We start from the raw sequence: 20081 nt of genomic DNA, 5'->3' as shown, positions 1-20081 counted from the left end.
AGTTCGGATAATGGCCAGTTTCTAAGCTACTGTACATCTGCCCATCCAGCATTAACTCTGAGTTCACTGAGTTGTAAGGCCTGTTATTAGTTGACTGTTGTGATTTGTGAATTGTTGAGGGGAGGGGTAGGTGCGTAGTTGCTTAGATACTGACGTTGATCGGCTATTTCAAAACTGTATGACTTCAAAGTTGTTTGGTGCGAAGGTTAATTAACAGTCTAAAAAGACCGATATCGACATAATCAGAATTAATTCTAATGAGTTCTGAATGTAACGGTCTTTTTAACTTTTTTTAAAAATCTTTTTTATCGCGCGACGTCATGGTTGATGTTTAGTGCAAAAGCTAATTAACAGTCTTAAAACACCGAGGCCGACATAATAAGTACTAATTAATATTTTTCAGGGATATGTGTTCGAGTTGAAAGCATAACACATTTACTATTTCCAAATTATGTGACGTCATGGTTAATGTTTGGTGTGAAAGTTAATTAGCAGTCTTAAAACACCGTGGCCGACACAATCAGTACTAAATAATATTTTTCAGGTAAAGGTGTTCGAATTGAAAGAATAACACACTTGCTATTTCCAAATCATGTGACGTCATGGTTGATGTTCGGTGTGAAAGTTAATTAACAGTCTGCAAAGACCGAGGCCGACTCAATTAGTACTAATTACTATTTTTCAGGGATGGGTGTTCTAATTGAAAGAATCATGTATTTGCTATTTTTAAATCATGTGACGTCATGGTTGATGCTTCGTGTGAAAGCTAATTAACGGTCTGCAAAGACAGAGGCCGACGCAATTAGTACTGATAAATATTTTTCAGGGAGGGGTGTTCGAATTGAAAGAATTATAAATTTGCTATTTCCAAATCAAGTGACGTCATGGTTAATGTTTGGTGTTAAAGTTAATTAACAGTCTTAAGATACCGAGGCCGACACAATTAGTACTAATTAATATTTTTCAGGGATGGGCTTTCGAATTGAAAAGAATTATGCATTTCTGAATCGTATGACGTCAAGATTGATGTTTGGTGTGAAAGTTGATTAACAGTCTACAAAGACCGAGGCCGACACAATTACACGGATTGAAAAGAATTATTCATTTGCTATTGCTAGAGCGTATGACGTCAAGGTTGATGCTCGGCGCGAAATTTGATTAACAGGCTAAATCAAAGCTGATACTTACACAATTAGTATTAATTAGCGGTGAACATAATAACCTCTAAACAGTTTGTTTGAACGTTTAATTGCATGTTTGGTGCGAAAGTTAATTAACGATTGAAGAAAACCGATTCCGACACAATTTGTAATAGTTAAAAGGTCATGGTTGAGCGTTCAAATGGTGAACCAAATAAAAATAAGTTGTCACTGGAGCGTCACGTGCAGAAATAAATCAACAAATTGTAATTACCGTGCTGGTGATTAACGCTAATTGACAAAAGGAACATGAAGTGAAAACTTTGGCAGCCGTCTTTAAAATCGGTATTAAAACATGTATATTTATAATTATGGTTTGAAGGAAGGAGGTGGAAATTCTACCTTCTTTTACTGCTGGTACTAATAGTTGTAATTGACCGAGTATAACACGATTGTCATCAGCCAAAAAAAAAAATTATGAACTACGTTGACATCTGTTTGACGCCACGTTCGTTGCTATAGAGGAAAATTAATCATGAACAAAGAAGTAAGTAGTGCCTTTAACACAGCTGGTACTAATTAATAGCTTAAAGTTTATTAATCAAAACACTTGGATCGGCTACATCAGAATCGGTTTGGTGTCATTCACGTCGTTCGTGCCTACGTTAATTTTCACAAAGGTAACTAATTAGGACAACAAATTAGTCCTAATTGGTTGATAGACAAGATATCTCCATACTGTTCTCCAAATATCCTAAGGTGCTGACAAGGAGGATTTGTTTTACAATCAACCTTAGTTGGTGATTATTTGTTTAATTCTCATGACCTTAATATGTAATTCAGGGCTGATATTGTAGGGAGAAAGTAGATGTTAGTCAATCTTAGGGGCTTAAAGGTTATTACCTGTTTAAAAAATATCGAGAAGTTCGCAAACTTCTGCATGACTGAGTGTTTACACCGTTTGATGTCTTGATGAGGATGTGATTAACGAGAATTTGTTTACTTCCGACGGTATGCTTGACACTAATTAACAGATTATTTTGAATCGGAATAAACACAGGTAAGACGTCAAGTTTGTTTCAATCCGCTTGTTGCGAAATCTAATTTAGGAGCATTTAATTAATTTTCGTCGGAAGAATTTGCTCTAATTACCAGTTGCAATGATAACCGACCATGAGAGCCAATATTAAAGCTTTCGGCTTTCACCATTATGACGTTGTGTTTGTCACTTTCTATCAGGAAATGTCTGAGACTACCTTCACACAACGTTAGCTCTCTGTTCGCTCCAATGTAACATGGTTAAAGTATGCAATTCAAATACATTTCTGGCACTGTTTTTTTTGCTGAATTGTTCTCCTCGTCAGTTCAAATTCCAAATATTCATTTCTTCATCTGTTTCCTCCGAGACTTTCCAGGTCGGGTGTTCTTTCTCTTCTTTCCCTAAACAAAACAGAAACATTTACGCTCCTTGTAAAACGCAAATCTAAATGTTCATAATCTAAAATAATTGCAAGATCGGTGATCTCAGATTCCTGGGGTTCATGCCGGTTTTCGTGGAATATACACCGTAGATTTATTATGTTGCCTGTATGGCATACTAGTTCGCCGCAAGTTTCTCTCCGCCCACACAACCCCGAGTTTTAATATTTAAGAGTACACAGTCGAGGTAGAAATCCCGCAAACACTCTGCAATCGCACCCAAAAGCTGCCACCTTAGTTGCTGATACTGGAACAAAATTACGAACGATTCAGTTTATTAATTTGGGTAACCTTTTTCTGGTAAACTAAACCCTTCCCTTTGACGATGGCAATTCCCTTTGCCACTCAGTTGTCAAAAGTTGCTTTACGTCTGTGTTGCTACACCGAATACAACAAGAGACACACTGCTTATAGTTTCTACCACCGTTATCCCTTACCGCATTTCCAGCCTTTGCTCTTGGCGCTTTACTGTGTATTGAAGAGTTGAACGAACTCACGTCTGAAAAACTTTGCTTGGAATTTCTCTTCATTCCTTTCTTTACTCCTCCAAAACCGTATTTGGAATCCTGGTTATTCAAGAAACAAGACAGCAGATTGAATTATCATAAATATTAACTGCCCTACCAATTTAAAAAGTTCCTTTCAACAGTCAAAGTTTCAACAATAATAACTTTCGTACCTTCCTTTTTCTCTTTGCATTCTTACCGCTGTTGGTAGAATTAAACATAAAAATTTTATGCTGGAACCACACATATATTGAACTTAACAACTGTATCGCTAAGGGAAGGTTAGGTGCCTGAAACATCCGGGAGCTTCCACTATTGGCAGCCAGCTCCTAGATGGAGACATCTCCCATGGCTGGAAAATCCTAGCAACCCAGCCATGTGCCCCCACACAGGAAAGGGAACACTGTATCACACTGAATAAACAGTGGAAAGAGGGAGGGAAGGGTGGGGAAAACTGCCTGGACGAAGAGCTGCCACTCCTCACAACGCTGCAAGTTACGCTCAAAGCACACGCAAGAACGCCTCAAACGAAGAGAACATGGAATTCCCACGCAAGCGCATATGCAAAAGACCGCTGTCTACTAGAGAACGCTGATGCTTTTTGTTATTAACTCCATTAAATTGCATTTAACTGCACCAAATAAATTAAAAAAAAAAAAAGTATTAAAAAAAATAATAATAAAATTGTTTTTTCAGTACTCCAAGAGTCCAGTCCAAGTTAAAAAAGGACGAAGACAGATGCTCTCCCCACTGCCAGAATTAGTGTATCTTTCCCAACAAAGATGGTGCAGTGTTCATAGAACTCCCCTCCGTTAATATCAGCAGGGTTACAATCCTTGGTGTCTCTGAGGATTCTCCTCCACCATCACTGCTCTGCTAGATTCACAGCTAATGCATTGTAACTTGCCATTTTTTTAACTTTGAACCATAAAAATAATTAAAAACAAAGAAATTACCGTTTAATGACTTTTCCTTTGTTTATGGTTGAAGATTCTCTCTCTGTTTGTATCTGAAATTCATCAGGGCCTCCTGCTGTTGATTTTGCATCAACTGGGGTGTTCTTGCCACCTAAGAAGTTAAAAACACTTATTTTCTTTCATTTATTAGTCAGAGAGTGGTGGAGAGTCCACTTCAAATAGAGTCCAAAAAATACCCAAAATACATTAAATCTGAAATTCCAATTAATAAAGCCTCTCTGTGCCTCCATGCAGATAAGGCCTCAGCTAGAGAATGCCACTGATTTCTGTTGGTTGTCAGACAGTCAAGCCATCTTTATGTCCAGCCTACATTCTTCGTTTCCCTTTCTACGGTTCCTCCCCAAGTTTCATTGAGGGGGGCAGCTGTGGGGAGTCTGTTGGAAGGTGGCAATCTGAACCCATCCAGACTCCTAATTAAGTCACAGTAATAAACATGTGATGATGATGATGATAATAGCTTTAACTCACGTTTTTTGTAGTTTTTCACAGCTTCCATCATCTCTCTCTTTTCCTTCTGCCTCTTTTGTAAAACCTCTTGTTGGACCTATTAAGAAAAAAAAAGTGTTTTCCCCTCTTTAATTATTAAATACATTGCATTCACTGAACATAAATTGATAAACCTTCTTTTACCTCCAATACCCAGGATAATTTAGTGGGAGACACAGTTGCAGAACAATCATTTTGCTGAACTCCCGGTCAAAATGTCTGGGCCTGAGGCCCAGCCAGGCCATTGTGTTATTTTCTTGGGCAGGAGATAAACTTTCACAATCCTCCTCTCCACTCAGGCCCCTGATTATTGAAAGGTGGATAACACTATCCAATGGATAAATCTTGATATGGTAGATACTGCTAGGTATGTTTTGTCAACACTTATCCACCGGATAGCAATTTATCCATTGGATAGCGTTATCTGCCATTTGGACAAATGGATCCAGTGCCAGTTGTTTGATGGACAATTAGAGCTGATCCAGGGTAAAATTTCAATTCCAGTTACTTTATTCCAATGTTCAAAAACTCTTTTTCAGATAATTCTAGGTATTCCTTTTAAGAGCATCAAATCATTACATTGTAGAAAAAAGGAATTAAACTGAAATTTTTTTTTGACACTTTCTGATCTGAAATCAGATTTCCCACAACCCCTGGATTAACCCAGGAGTATTAAAGGGTATCAGCCAGTTAGTGGGGAAATCTGATGAAATGCTGGGGGGGAGCAGGAGAGATATGTGAGCAGTGTAACAAATTTTTTTGTCAAGTAAGATAGAGATGACTCTTTAAACCCTACTTGAGACCAGCATTTAATTTCTCCTCACAGAAATAATGCCCAGATATTAACCCTTTACACCCTTACATCAGTATGTACACTCTCCATACTGTTCTCTAAACATTTCTTAAGATGCTGACATGGAGAATTTGTCTAACAATCAAGAGCTTCTTAAGTTGGTGATCAGCTCCTTTATTCTCCTGACCTTAATGTTTGATTCAGGGGTGATATGGTTAGGAGAAATTAGATACTAGTCACCCTTAGGGGTTAAAGGGTTTATCAAGATCATGAGAAGAAAGGAAATGATGGCCAGCCTAGAGAGCTTTGACATTATACCAATTCTCCTTGTTAGGATCAAAGAAAATGTACTGAGAAGAGAATTGAGAATATGGATACTGATGCTCAGGTGTAAAGTGTGAAAGCAATGGAAATGGGGATCAGCTCCAGATGAACATACTACTTCCCTCAAGTGCTATTGCAAGATTTTAGGTTCATCATGTAGAGTCCATACCTTTTTGCCATATTTCTTCATCTCTCGCTGTTTCTTTGCCTTTTCAGACCTCTCCATGGCTTTCTGCTTGCTCAGTAATTTTGCTCTTACCTAAAAACAAAAGAGCAACAAAGAAAGAGGATAGCTTAACCCTAAATAACTTCCAAGATCTGTTGTTAATTCTTCCCTATAGCTGCTTCAAATTTCCTTGTAAATAAGTTGTGAGAATTTGAGGTTACATCAAGATAACATCGTCTACCTGATAAGTTGAGCATTCTCATTACCTGTTTGCTGAATAATGTATCGATATTACAGGGAGAAGTTATTTTATTAGCTTCGCCAACTTAATATTAAATAAAACAAAAAATGTAAAATGGTAAAACAAAAAATGTAAATGGTACAACACAGGCAGGGACTCTGCAACAGCTTACGCCAATTACTGCAGGCTAGAGTGTTCCACAGTTACATATTAATCACCTCTGGAAGTAAAAGGTTAACTCAGATGGCATCTTAAACAATTTGTGCTTGTTTCCTTGCAAAGGAATATTTTCAAAACTGGCAGGGTGACATGTCAACCATTTTCCTTTTAGTCAATCATTTTTTAATACTATACATCTGGGAATAATCTTTCAATTTACCCTCTGCATGTGATCATCAGTTTTCACCATTTCTGCAAAGTAATCCTCAGGTCGTTTGGTTCCCACTCCAAGTTTGTTCAGTTTAGGAAGTGCTTCATTCACTGCTACCTGTGCCTGCTTGTAGCTTAAAATACAATAACCATTGTTAGCTTCATATGAAACTGTTTACTTGGAGCAGGGGTAATTTAGCATTGTCATCTGAGTTGATGATGTAAATTGGGCACTGTAAAGAGTTACAAAGCTGGGGTTTAATGCTTAATTAGTAATTAAACTTTGTTTTAATGCTTAAAAGCATTAGCCCTTCATTGAAGAGAGTGTTTTGCAATGATGAAGGGCTACTGCTCTAAACATCAGCTTTGTAACTCTTTACAGTGCCTGAATTATAATAGTAATTTAACTGAATGGAGTGCAATTTGGGCTGACATCATATGTGTGATTTCAAAATCAAACGAGCGCAAAGTGCGAGTTTGATTTGAAATAGCAAGTATGATTTCAGACCAAAATTGCATGGCATGAGGTTCAATTACCACTTTATTACATCCATTTTGAAATCACCCAAATACAGGACTTGGTCAGTTCAAATATTTTATTGATGCAGTACTGAGCTAGTTTAAAATTAAATTCATCCATTTTTTGGGGGGAAAAAACAAGAGTTTTGGAAACGAGGGTTGCAAAATTTGCCACATGATACTCTTTGTCTCTCATTTTCCTGCAATTAGATTGATTACTTTAGACAAGCCTTGAATTTTGATTTGTTGTTTAGTTTTCAATTTAGCCTCCTCATTGGCTGGGTAAATGATGCGATTTAAAGCAAAAAATGGTGCGATTTGTTAATAAATTGCACCAATTAGAGCCAATCAGATTACAGGGACCACCAATGATTTCAAAATGGGTGTAATAAATGTTATAAACTCAGTTGATAATGATAAATTACCCTGTCATACTCTTCCACTGACACAGCACCTCAGTTTCTTTAGAAATTTACTCCTTTATTCATGTGAAACTAGTTTATCTGTAGCCCTTCCTAATGCTAAAACTAACTTACAATCTCATTTCTCGTTGGAAGTCATCATGGATACTTTTTTCACTAGAAACTGTGGATGTTGTAGGCGTCTTTAAACTTTCCTGCTCGTCATCTTCTTCTCTGGTGACTGTGACATCCATTCTTTCAACCCATTCAAGCTCTTGAGCGATCTGCTCCAGTTTTTGCTTCATGCCAGGCTGTGCAAGTGTAAACAAGTTTGTGTTAACCATTTGACTCCCAGAAGCAATTGAGAGGTAACTTCTCCCTATAATATCCATACACCATCCAGCAAACACGTTATGAGAATACTTAAACTTATCACGAAGTTGTTATTCTTGATCTAACACCAAATTCTCTTAACTAATTTAAAAGGAAATGTGTAGCAGCTAGAGGGGAGAATTAACAATCAGATCTTGTGAGTTAAAGGATTAAATGGTCGGTCGTTGTATTCACACTTATGTGGCTAGTTTGCCACCAAGCGGACAGATCTTTAGCTGGAAAACCTTTCAAGAACTTAAATTTCGTTTAAAAAAACTTATATGAACAAAATGAACACGAAATTTAAACTTACGACATTGTTGTACAGAGCACGTGTCTTGGTTTGGGACTGAATTCTGTTCAAACCCACTTGAAGTTTTCCGCTTGCAAAATCTCTTTGAAGCTAAAACAGTCAAAAAGAAAACTTAAATGAGTCATTTGAACCTATCCTTTGGCATGAAGCTATTCAAAATACAAAATCTCACCTCGTCATCTGATATTTCAGAGCCACTTTCCATCAAGTCTTCGTCATTGATGTCGGCCATTTTGTTTTTCTTTATTAGCGAGGGATTGGTTCGAGTTAATCCGCTGACCATATTGACTCAATTGATCAGTTTATTTATTTTAATCCTGTAATCCAAACATAATCTTTTAGCGTTACTTCGTTATTAGCAGCGTTTTTGAACTGCAATCTTCTGGTCGTTAGGCGTCGTTATGGATCAGTTTTACGAAATCTTCGACTCATATGCTGAGCAGCTGGCTAAGCTTCCAATGTTGCCAGTTTTACAGTGTGTCCACTACATTATTATGAACTTGAAATTACGCATGGGAGAAGGTAATATTATTGATGAATTCGCAGTATTCTTGATAACTGCTACGATCAATGTTTTAGAATTGCTATCGAATAGAGATGAAAACTTCCAACTAGACTAAATTGAGATATTGGCGCAGGAGAAATCTTTCCTCTTTTTTTCTTATTTTCCATTCCCAGTGGAAAGAAAATTTTCTCAAACTCCAGACGCCACGCCCTTTGCTTAAAAGGGCTTCGCGGCTGCCTTCCCAGTGACTTTTCTGAAACTTGTGGAAAACAGAGATAAAATACCGCAAGCTACTCAAATATCAGTGATTTAAGGCTTAAAGGGAAAAGAATTGGAGATCAGTTTGGAAATTGGCAACTTGGCTGGAAAACTTTCTATTCACTATTAAACCTGGAACAACAATTTCTTAGGCAGGATAATTAAATCAAGTATTTTATTTTTCCAGGTGCACTATCCTTTGCCTATTCCCATCCAATGTCTTCCTGGGTTTCCAGTATATTGACATGTTTTGCTGGGACCTTTTTGACAAACTTCTTGTTGGGCAACTCTTTGCTGTCGCCACTGACAGATTTGGAACAAATTGCCATCCTGTCTGTCATTTGGTATGAATGTAATTAAAAGTCATTTTCTTATGAAAATTGCAGTTTTGTTCTCCTAACTTTTGATACAAATGATTTGTTTTGAAATTATAAATTTTTCTTGATTTGATAAAGGTATCTTGTATTCTTTTGCCCTCTGGATTTGTTCACCAAGGTCTTTATGCTGAAGCCATTGTGGGTAAGTTAATTTGACAAACAGTTTCTAAATTATTAGAAAATATTATGTTAGCACAAGACTGATCGTTAACTCCCAAGATCTGATTGTTAATTGTCCCCTCCAGCTGTTACACATTTCCTTGTTAGTTAGTTATATGAATTTGGTGTTAGATTAAGATAAAAACTTCTACCTGATAAATATGAGTATTCTCAGTACCTGTTTGCTGGTTAATATGTGGATATTATATGGAGAAATTACATGTTAATCACTCCTGGGAGTTAAAGGCTGAATTATATTGTTACTTGAAGAGAAAGTAAAAAAAAGAATGAACAGATCCAAATGGTGACGAAAAAATTATTTGACCCACAAAAGCAAATGCAAAACAATAACCTAATGAAAAGCATATTTAAAGTGTTGCATATTATTCTTCTGTGCTTCTGCATATTCACATGCACATCTGTGTTTTAACTCTTTAACTCTCAGATCAAATTTGTAATTCTCCTTACTGTCAACCATACAGTTCTCATAATGTTAGTTCAGAGAATTTATTATTAGATCAACTAATTATCTCCAAATTGATATTTTTCTTTATTCTCATCACTTATCTGGTTGATATTGTATTGATATTGCAAGGAGAAATTCAGTCTTGGTCACTCAATGGAGTTAAAGGGTTAAGCACTCTTCATTGGTCCTTTTGTCCATTATGTAGCTGTCATTTATTCAATAGTTTATTTGTTTATCAATTGTGGAAGATGAAGCAGCCTACTGACTAGTACTAAGGACTCTGGATTGTAGGCCTAAATTTGAACCCTGTCTAAATCTTCGACTGTTTTGTTCTTGTGTAATACATTGTAATCCCACAGTGCCTCTCACCAACCTAACTTCATGTATCTTTGCCTGACAAAGGACTAAAGCTGGAAACCTCAGCTTTTAAACTCTTTCTGTTGGCCAATTTATGGTATCAACTCATAGATAATACTAAATTACCCTGTTATACTCTCCCACCAATGCAGCACCTCTGTTTCTTTGAAAATTTCCCCCTTTAATCTAAAGTATGTTTTGTAGATAGCTCTTCTGGTTGTCAAAGAGGCCCACAGAGCAAAGAACATTCTCAAGGGAGTAGAGATATCATCAACACTTTACCATGATGCTTGGCTGGTCATGATAGCAGTAGGAACTGCAAAAGGTTTGTTATCTAGTTTTGATTGTCAGATTGTTAACTCATCTTTACTCACACTCAGTAATTAATAATTTAGCATATTTTGATTTTCAAATGTTGTACATTGAATGAACTAGCAGTCTTTCAGCTTCTGATTATTTGACTGGAATAGTGTTAATTGCACACAATTTTCTTGCGACAGTAGCTTTCATATTTCTGAATATTTCCCTAAGTACACTTAACCCTTTTGCTCCCAATATCTTTAGTTAACATAAATTCTCTTTACTATCTGCAATACATTTCTTTTAAATTTTGTTCTGAGAATTTGGTCTTAGATCAAATGATAATCCTCTAGTTGAAATCTTTTTCTTAATATTCTTATCACTTGGCTGCTTGATATTGTCTTGATGCTGTAAGGAGAAATTATGTCTTGGTCACTCCTAAGAGTGGAAGAGTCATAAGATCTTTGGATGCTCTGACAAAAAGGACAATCAGGTCTTCAAAATGTCACTCAGGATCGCATACAACAGAACGTTTCAAAATCACTCTCACCCATATGATTACAATGCACAATCAATCAATGAACACAATTTTTTTTCAAATATCTTTCTATTTATTAATTTAGGAGCTGGCAGTAGACTTTTAAGACCTGTGGTTATGTTTGCTCAAGGAAAAGTGGATGCTGTTAACGAAGCGCTGTACCCATCATTGTGAGTAAACATTATTTGAATAACCATTAACTGTTTTGTCTCTGATCCTGGACAGAGGTGAGGGGGATAGATGTAGAGGAAACGAGTGGGGGAAAGGAGTGATTAACCATTTAACTCCCAGATCTATTAAGTAATTCACCTCACTGTCAACCATACAATTCTTATGATGTTAGTTTGGAGAATTTGGTATTGGATCAACTGATAATTCTGTAATAGATATTCTTCTTTCCTCTCATCACTTGAATTCATAATATTGTATTGACATTGTGAGGAGAAAATCCGGGTTGATCACTCATGGGAATTAAAGCATTGAAGAGGCTATGTTCCCTACCCCTTGCTTTTTTGTCTTCTTTGTATTGTCTCAAAGTTTTTGCAACCAACCTCCTTTTGAATGGTAATGTACAGTCTGGGTGGTATTCAATTTTATTTTCTGATTTTTCATTTTATTGAACAATTAAAAAAGTAGTTGGTGTGGGGAATGAGAAGGGGGGTGAGGGGGGGGGGGTTGGGGATAGGTTTGTGGACTTGCCTCACTTTGCCCCAGTCTCTTCTCCTTCACCCTTTTGTGATTTTCTGTATCTTTCCCCAAATACCATCCTTGTCCTCTTGTCCTCACCCAGCAATGAAAATGGGATCTGGCAATTTAATTTGCAAGTGCTTGTAACTGAATGCCCTGATTATCAAGTTTTGATTTCTTTCAGTGTCACCAAACTATCCATTGTTGGAAGTATTCTCTTTATTGTGGTGCAGAAGCGTATAGTAGCCTTCACAACAGCTGAAGTTCTTCTGGGCATAACTTGTGTGGGAGCATTTCTTCAGGTCCTCATGTATCTCAGTAACACAAGTGACCCTTTTACCTATTTAGAGAAAGCTGTGGCTGCTGTTCTTTTTAGAGAACCAGCTGAAAAGGCAGATACTTCAGATGCTAAGAAGAAAAAGGAATAACCACTCTTAATTTAAATGAAGAAAGAGGATACACCTTACTTTTGATAATTGTGTCCTTGCCTAGTGTGCAACAGGTTGGAATATGGCAATCTGTCATGGAATGTCAGTCACAAAGACTTGCTGATTGCTATTAACCAATCAGAAGATTGTGTTATTTGTCACAAATATGTGGTGAGGTTTTGTGTAAGCTTATCCGAAAAATTCCTCTCCTTCCTTTGAAAAAGGAACAGAGAAACCTTGGAATGAGGTTGAGGTGTGTTGTCTTTGAGTGGTTTGGTGAATGTTGAAATAAATCCTGAAATGGCTTCGTGTTACTTTGATGTGCTCTCTGATTGGTCACCAGTACAGCAAACAAGATGTACATATGCAAAAAAATTCCTGAAACGTCTTTTTAATTTCATCAGCGACGAGATCATAATTTATTAGTAGTAAAGTTTTTTTCTGAACATTTACACATGAACCCTAACGTTATCGAAGAACACTAATATAGTCTTATTTTTGAGACCCTCAAGATGACAATGTATTTACTTAAATGTACTGATATCTTACTAATGAACAGCTGTTTCGAGAAAGGTTGAAGGAAAAAAGCGAAAAATTCGCGAAATATACCCGAAGGGTATTGATGGTAGTTCCTTCACCTCAGGATTTCAGGGAAATCTGAGAGAACGTCATCGTAAGGATGAGGCACAGCGGATTTGATGAGTTTATTCATTCATTTTACTTATTAAAATTCGTCGATTACCGGATAGCCATATTTCTATTCGAGATTATCGCGTGCACTTCTGTCCATTTTGCCGAAAACCTTCCTCGAAACAGCTCAAAATATACTTATTTTTGATAGCCATTTTTTCACTTTTTACTACAAGTGTGTGTATATTTGTGTAATCGTCTCAATACTTCTAGCTAGTCGTTTTGAAACTTAAAGTTTAGTTACTTCATACCCTACTAGTCTGCTGTTTTGAGAGCGCTTTCCTTCACGTGAAGAACCCCAACAGATTTAAACAGTTCTTCCTTTCACAAATATTTAGCTTTTAAAAAAATGCATTAAAAATGAGAGAAAAACAAAATAGCAACTGAAATTGGGTGATAAAATTTAGGTAATTTAGTCTTTTATTCCAATGGGATCACTTTCTGTACTTTGGTTTTTTGTCTCTTCTTTTCCTTGTGTGAATGTGTGAGTTTGCCTGGTTATAACAAAAAGCCATTTCTCTAATTTCATTGATCAGTTTGTTGGTGTAGTTGTTGATAGATATATAATATGCCGACATAGAATAAACCAATATGCAATCAAGTTAATAACAATTGCAACCAGTTCAAATGTAATCGAGAAAAAAAAAAGGAGCGAAAAGAACTACCCCTATGCAGAGTACACTCAAAGCACCCGTACCATTAATTGCGATAAACTATGAAAGAAAACAACACTAGCCATAAGTCTCCTAAAGCTCTGTAGCAGTAAAGCGTCCTAAGAACCAAGCGGAAGATGGTAGGATTGACTCCGAAGAAGCAAAACGCTTTCTTTTTCTGCTTCTTAAAGTTCCATATGAACGCGCGTCATCTAAGAAACAAAAGTACATTGCAACCTTACGCAGTCTGTTAAAAAAAATAAACAAAAAACAAAGTCACTTCCCTTACTGATAGTTCAGTTCAGTCTAAAGGTGTAGCATCCACAGCCTGGGTCGTCTGCACTTGTGCTGGTTGAGGTGTCCTGTGGTCAAGACCATTGAGGAACATGCGCAGGTACTGTCCAAGGCCACCAGCTGGAACTATGTTGCTTAAGTCAAAACGATCCTCATTGGATGGATCCAGCATTCGGTTGGCTATGGCTTCTTCGTTCCCTGACGCCAAGTCTTCCTGCCTCAAACAGTACTTCCACGTTTCGACATCACCGCGGATTGCATCAAGCATTCGGCGCCTCATTTCCAGCTCGGTACTGAGGCAGATCCTGAAATAAGCATTGGACCAGCCGCTTCTCAACATTTGAAGGAAATGCTCAGTCTGAATATTATGGCTTTGTATCATTTCTTTGAAATCTTTTACCAGGGATCTTTCAAGAGGATCATGAATTTCATCTCCGTTTACAGCTTCTTCTACCAACTCTTTGCCGACTTGGAGGTACATATCTTGCATATCATGGTATCTATAATTTGGAAGTAGGTTGCTACATTGTTTAGGGCTGCGCAACACAGTATCTGTCGTAATTTCTTTGTTTCCTTGGTTGTCATGGACGCTTCCTTGTTCAGCTGCTCTTCCAGGTACTGCTCGCTCGCTGTCTTGTTGTGGTTCATTCTTTTTAAGTTGCTTCGTATCATCTTCATTTTTCTGGATCAGTGCTTTACAAAACTCAACCGGACTTTCCATGATATTCTTCACCAACTCGGCCAGAGATGCCAGATTTTCGGGATTCTCAAAGTAATCAACACCAAAAAGGTTGTATGATCTCGCGAAGAAATGTCGCAAGTCTCTGTCTTTTAAAGCTTTTAGCAGGTTTTCGAGGAGCTTCATCATACACTCGGTTCTTTTGTCCTCGGTCCACATGTCGGCACCAGTCTCCTCTATTGTTTGCAAAAAGAGATTCTTGAGGTGGAACGACACCAAACCTGCTGGACTGGAAAGATAGGCACGGTGCAATTTCTTCAGACAACGGTAACACTCGCGTTGGATTTCGTTCATCTCTTGGCTTAGCAGGTACTCTGCATGAGAAAATGAGATTCTGAAGTCGCACTCGGGAATTTCACTGTACCTTGGAGATTTGACAACTAGGTGGTAGCCTTCGTCAATGATCTTAGTCACCAATTCGACGGAAGGCCATTTCCGCTCTCTTTCGAGCCAATCTCGTGAAGCCTTCGGCCATCCTCGGGATCTTAAAGCAGGCACGAGATCAATTCCCCTCTTACGCGTGATAGAGTCTTTCTCTTCGATACGATGCTCCTTGTTTCCACTTTCTTCCCCAATCAAATGGTTGAGCCATCGTTTGAGATGAAATTTCTCTCTTTCTCCAGATTCCACCTCATGTTTGGCTCTGTCACTTACTGCTGCACCTTTTGAGGTCGGTCCTTCTTTTTCACCGCAGTTCTTCAATTGTGGTTTGGATTCCTTTTGAACCGCTCCGCCATCTTGTTTTGAGGTGTTTTCGATCGTTTCTCGCGCACCTTCCCTGTCGTTTTGTTGTTCAGTCACTGACTCGTATGGGATTCGTGTATTGTCAATCTCATCAGAAGAGGTGGACTCCAAGTCTTGATTGCCAGGCGTCTGAGCGTCGCTACGATTTTGTGCCGTGACACTGGGGCCAAAATGGGCAGGTTCTGAATTTCTTTCAACTTCGTTAGTGTGACACTTTTGTTGCGTGACACCGGTCTCCTCGTGACAGATCGCTTCCGCCCGACTTCCACATTCGTTTTGTTTTCGACTTTCAATAGCTTGGACTCGGGTTATGAAGCTTTTCACCTCATCGCTTGATATAAATTCTTGAAAGAAGGTGGGTAGTCCACGGATAAATCCATCTGGGCCACTTTCAATCAGCGAAGCCTGTGATTCACCCACACAGCGAAGTAAATCTTCAATAACAGAAGCGTGTTCTCGTGTGTAATCAATTCCATTTGCATTGAACATCGAGCTAGCCAGCCCTTCCCAATCGGCCAATTCACAGCTACACCCCCTCTTTGACTCAGTCATGTTTTGCAGTTGTTCGAGGATCGTTCCAAACCACTGCTTGGAATCAATCGTAAACGCCGGGCCTACTTCCTTGTTCTTCCAATCGTAGACCCACGGAAGAGAGGGCGAACAATGATCGGTGGAGACTATGCTTAAGCTATATTTCAAATAATCGAGCCATTCGGACGATTTGTTCCCATAAATCGCAGAATCGAAGTTCTTCAGCGCTGAAGTGGCCAGGTATTCTGTACCTTCTACAAGGCACGACTGAAACACGGAATGGTCGCTTGCTCTGATCCTTACATAGAGGGGGTTTTCTGGTAAATATTCGAGCATGTCTTCGTGAATGATGAAGCTATCTGTGGTTGGGAATACCATAATGTCCATATCTCCATAATTTTCTGGCGATAAGCACTTCAAATCTTCCGCTGCACTGCCATAGGGTCGGACTGCAAGTTTTTTTTCGGTAAATTTAGTCGAGGCCTCCGTGAGCTTCGCCAAAATAAAGCTGAGACATTTTTCGTCGTACTCTTTAACTAACTCTGCTTCTCTTCCTCGCTCCCCAAGACACTTAAACACGAAGTTCGGTTCCTCTTCATTAACACAGGGTCTCGACACAGCCATTTTTACTCGAAACAAAGCGCAACAAAGGCACGTAAAATAATTCAATCAGGTCCAAAGCATTTTCAGTTTCGAAGGTGAGTAATTCTCTCACCCAGGCCAACCTCTTTCGGCCAAAATAAGGAGGGAAAGCGGGTGAGGGAGGGGGAGGGGGGAGGGGGCAGGACGTCGAAAAGTTCGGTTTTGCGAATTTGGCCATATTTGAAGTCGGTTTTCACGCTACCAATGCCAAACTGTTTGGGCTTTTCGGCTTTCCCCTTTTAATAGCATTCAGTGTCCAATTTGCAGCCAGTATTTAGAGGCCAGCTGGAAATATTAGAATGAACTCTGGAATGGACTCGGGACTGGTGTCTAGAAATACTATCGAGAGCATTATATAGGTTGTTTCTTAAGTCAAATTAAGGAAAATTTATGCAACCAAAGTCAATCAAAACAGGAAAAATACATAACAGCCACTGAGGCACATACGACGAGTTCCAATAGCAAAAACGCATACATGCTTGAAATCTGTAACAAACGCGAAAACCATGCAAACGGAATCGAGCGCCGCCTTAAAGTACTTGGCAACAGTTGCCAAGTACACCTTTTTAAAATAAATCATAAAACAGTTTATGGTCAGTTAAAAAGCGAAAAAACGTTTTATCATAAAGAAAAACGCATACTTGTTTTTGTCTCGTTAGTGGGTACATCGCATTATGTAGGAAATTCCAGCGTGTTTTTCCTTAGGCAGTCAATTAAAAGGGAGTAACTCTAAAAGCGAAGTGGGTTATATTCCTCGGTTAATAGTTCAGTTCAGTCTAAAGGTATAGCATCCACAGCCTGGGTCGTCTGCACATGCGCTGGTTGAGGTGGCACGTGGTCAACACCATTGAGGAACATGCGCATGACCTTAACTAATCCACCAGCTGGAAGGATGTTGCTTAGGTCAAAACGATCCTCATTGGATGGATCCAGCATTCGGTTGGCTATGGCTTTTTCGTTCCCTGACGCCAGGTCTTCCTGCCTCAAAAGGTACTTCCACATCTCGACATCACCGCGGATTGCATCAAGCATTCGGCGCCTCATTTCCAGCTCGGTACTGAGGCAGATCCTGAAATAAGCATTGAACCAGCCGTTTCTCAACATTTGAAGGAAATATTCAGTCTGAAAATCATGGCTTTGCATCATTTCTCTGAGATCTTTTACCAGGGATCTTTCAAGAGGATCATGGATTTCATCTCCGTTTAAAGCTTTTTCCACTAACTCTTTGCCGACTTTGCAAGTCATGGTATCGATGATTTGGAAGTCGGTTTTCATTGTCGCCGCTTGGTTCAGCTGTTCTTCCGTGTCCCAATGTTGAAGGCACCCCTTGCTTGTTCTGTTTTTCGAATGTCTCCTTTTGAATTTTCTTCTTGTCTTCACTCTGCTGGATCAACGCTTGGGAAAAGTCCAACGGATTTTCCATAATCTTCTCCATCTCTTCGGCCAAAGATGTCAGATTTTCGGGTTTGACAATGTAATCAACACCAAAGAGATTGTAGGATCTCACGAAGAAATGTCGCAAGTCTTTGTCTTTCAAAGCTTTTAGCAGGTTTTCGAGGAGCTTCATCATGCACTCGGCTCTTTTGTCCGCGGTCCACATCTCGGCACCAGTCTCCTCTATTGTTTGCAAAAAGAGGTTCTTGAGGTGGAACGACACCAAACCTGCTGGACTGGAAAGATAGGCACGGTGCAATTTCTTCAAACAACGGTAACACTCGCGTTGGATGTCGTTGATCTCTTGGCTTAACAGGTACTCTGCATGAGAAAATGAGATTCTGAAGTCGCACTCGGGAATTTCACTGTACTTTGGAGATTTGACAACCAGGTGGTAACCTTCGTCAATGATCTTAGTCACCATTTTGATGGAAGGCCATTTCCGCTCTCTTTCGATCCAGTCTCGTGCAGAGTTCGGCCATCCTCGGGATTTCAGGGCGGGCACAAGATCAATTCCTTTCTTTCGTTTAAAATGGGCTGTGTCATTTTCAGAGGGCTCTTTGACTTCAGTTTCTCTCTCGAGGAAATGGCAGAGAAATTGCTTCCGTAATCTTCCTTCGCTTTCCCTTGAATGACCGTTTCTATCATTTTCAAGTGTGGTCTTCTTTGGTGATCGGCTTTCAATAGCTTTTACTCGGGCTTTAAATTCTTTAACTTTATCGCCCGACGTCACTTCTTGGTGGTAAGCTGGAAAGCCTTCTAAAATATCACGTTTGGTCAGCGACTCCTGTAACTCACTCGTATACTGTATATACTCATCTAGAACTGTGGCATGCTCTCTCGTATATTCAACTCCCCTAGCGCTGCATATCGCACTGACGAACCATTCATACTCAGCGCTGTTCAAACTATGCAGCCGCTTTGTCTCCGTCATGTTTTCCAATTCTCGTTGGAAGGTATCAACCGATTCCATGCAATGAATGGAAAAAGCTGGGCTGGTTTTCTCGTTCTTCCAACTCGCAACAATTGGAAGAAATTGTTCGGGATCATCCTTGGAGAATATTGACAAGCCACGTGTAAAATAATCAATCAATTTAGACACTACGCTTCCATAAATTGCGGGATGGAAGTTCTTCAACGCTGAAGTGGCCAGGTATTCTGTATCTTCTACAAGGCACGACTGCAACACGGGATGATCGCCTGCTCTGATTCTCACATGCAATGGACTTTCCAGTGGATGATCGACCATTTCTTCGTGAATCAAAAGGGCCTCTGAGCTTGGGAACACCATGATGTCCATATCCCCATAATCATCGGGTGAAAGACACTTTAAATCTTCAGCTGCACTCCCATAGGGTCGGACTATGACTTGATTCTCAGTAAGTTTCATGGAGTATTCCGTCAGCTGCTCTAAGATTGGCCCCATGACGTGATCATGTTTCTTTTTCACTAACTCAGCTTCTTTTCCTCGCTCCCCAAGGCGCTTAAAAACAAAGTTTAACTCTCCTTCATCGACATGCTGTCTTGCCGCAGCCATATTCATTTGAAAATGAAACAAATCCAAACAGAAGTTTTAAGTTACCGGAATAGAACGTTATCTGATTGTTTTCGGTTTCGACGCAAATAACGGCCCTGACCGATCAGTTTTCCTAAAAGAGGCCGGAAGTAGGATTTCTTTAATTTACATTACCCTAGGTGCTTTCATTTGTGGTTTACCAATATCGACAATACAAACATTGGTGGCCGTCTAATTCAGTTGCACCTATAGGGCATCAAATTTAGGGGTGTCAAAGTAAGTCTGAGAAGTGTGGGGGGCATTTGGATTGAGTGTTGTAAAACTACAACCAGGGTTATCACAACGGTCGATCAGGAACAAAAAACTTCACCATTACCCGAAGGGCCGGTCATTAATTTTTGACTGGGAGAGGGGAGGGGGGAATTTTGGAGATCACATGCTTTTCAGGAAGAACGAAACGGAAAAAGTCCCGCCTTGCCAGCGTGACTGAGTCATAAAACGAAATCCTCCTCAACAAAAAACAAAACATTGCGTGACGAGAGGATGTTGTGGTTGGCTGTAGAGAGCAAAATACATCAAACGTCAGTCGGTGATATATATATGTCAGATTTTACAACATGATCTCGAGACCGAAATAACGATTATCGTTATTTCTAAATTGGCACCAAATTTATGAAT

At 39.1% G+C, this 20081-nt stretch overlaps 3 protein-coding genes and 1 pseudogene across 3 annotated transcripts; 1 reads left to right on the top strand and 3 right to left on the bottom strand.

Annotated features, from left to right (window-relative positions):
• Positions 1 to 1229: 1229 nt before the first annotated feature.
• On the bottom strand, positions 1230 to 8368 carry LOC131778027 (probable rRNA-processing protein EBP2). Its single transcript, XM_059094407.2, has 10 exons — positions 8258 to 8368; positions 8086 to 8175; positions 7536 to 7711; positions 6491 to 6614; positions 5874 to 5963; positions 4570 to 4645; positions 4081 to 4192; positions 3298 to 3325; positions 3056 to 3184; positions 1230 to 2579 (listed from the first exon to the last, which is right to left on the bottom strand). The coding sequence occupies exons 1-10, from the start codon at positions 8366 to 8368 to the stop codon at positions 2520 to 2522; spliced, it is 996 nt and encodes a 331-aa protein (XP_058950390.2). The 3' UTR covers positions 1230 to 2519.
• Positions 8369 to 8408: 40 nt separating this feature from the next.
• On the top strand, positions 8409 to 12474 carry LOC131778049 (trimeric intracellular cation channel type 1B.1-like). The gene is made up of 6 exons (XM_059094438.2): positions 8409 to 8607; positions 9036 to 9192; positions 9304 to 9367; positions 10412 to 10532; positions 11131 to 11215; positions 11917 to 12474. Exons 1-6 carry the CDS (start codon positions 8487 to 8489, stop codon positions 12158 to 12160), a joined length of 792 nt encoding a protein of 263 aa, XP_058950421.2. The 5' UTR covers positions 8409 to 8486; the 3' UTR covers positions 12161 to 12474.
• An 887-nt stretch (positions 12475 to 13361) lies between these two features.
• On the bottom strand, positions 13362 to 16494 carry LOC131778048 (uncharacterized). The gene has a single exon (XM_059094436.2). It carries the CDS (start codon positions 16433 to 16435, stop codon positions 13805 to 13807), a length of 2631 nt encoding a protein of 876 aa, XP_058950419.2. The 5' UTR covers positions 16436 to 16494; the 3' UTR covers positions 13362 to 13804.
• Positions 16495 to 16739: 245 nt separating this feature from the next.
• LOC131778053 (uncharacterized) lies at positions 16740 to 19424 on the bottom strand (annotated as a pseudogene).
• Between the last annotated feature and the right edge of the window lie 657 nt (positions 19425 to 20081).

This window comes from Pocillopora verrucosa, chromosome 12 (genome assembly GCF_036669915.1).
Source record: "Pocillopora verrucosa isolate sample1 chromosome 12, ASM3666991v2, whole genome shotgun sequence".
NCBI classification, from domain to species: domain Eukaryota; kingdom Metazoa; phylum Cnidaria; class Anthozoa; order Scleractinia; family Pocilloporidae; genus Pocillopora; species Pocillopora verrucosa.
The sequence above is the reverse complement of the archived record's forward strand: the minus strand, read 5'-3'. Positions and strand labels throughout refer to the sequence as shown.

Excerpts from the sequence above, each read along its gene's own strand:
- LOC131778048 (XM_059094436.2), bottom strand. The coding sequence starts at position 16,435 with ATGGCTGTGTCGAGACCCTGTGTTAATGAAGAGGAACCGAACTTCGTG.
- LOC131778027 (XM_059094407.2), bottom strand. The coding sequence starts at position 8,368 with ATGGTCAGCGGATTAACTCGAACCAATCCCTCGCTAATAAAGAAAAAC. Across the intron at positions 5,964-6,490 it reads CTGATGATCACATGCAGAGG|GTAAGAGCAAAATTACTGAG; the intron begins GTAAATTGAAAG and ends TTTTGTTTTTAG. Across the intron at positions 3,185-3,297 it reads ATGCAAAGAGAAAAAGGAAG|GATTCCAAATACGGTTTTGG; the intron begins GTACGAAAGTTA and ends TTGAATAACCAG.
- LOC131778049 (XM_059094438.2), top strand. The coding sequence starts at position 8,487 with ATGGATCAGTTTTACGAAATCTTCGACTCATATGCTGAGCAGCTGGCT. Across the intron at positions 9,193-9,303 it reads GCCATCCTGTCTGTCATTTG|GTATCTTGTATTCTTTTGCC; the intron begins GTATGAATGTAA and ends GATTTGATAAAG. Across the intron at positions 9,368-10,411 it reads TTATGCTGAAGCCATTGTGG|ATAGCTCTTCTGGTTGTCAA; the intron begins GTAAGTTAATTT and ends TATGTTTTGTAG.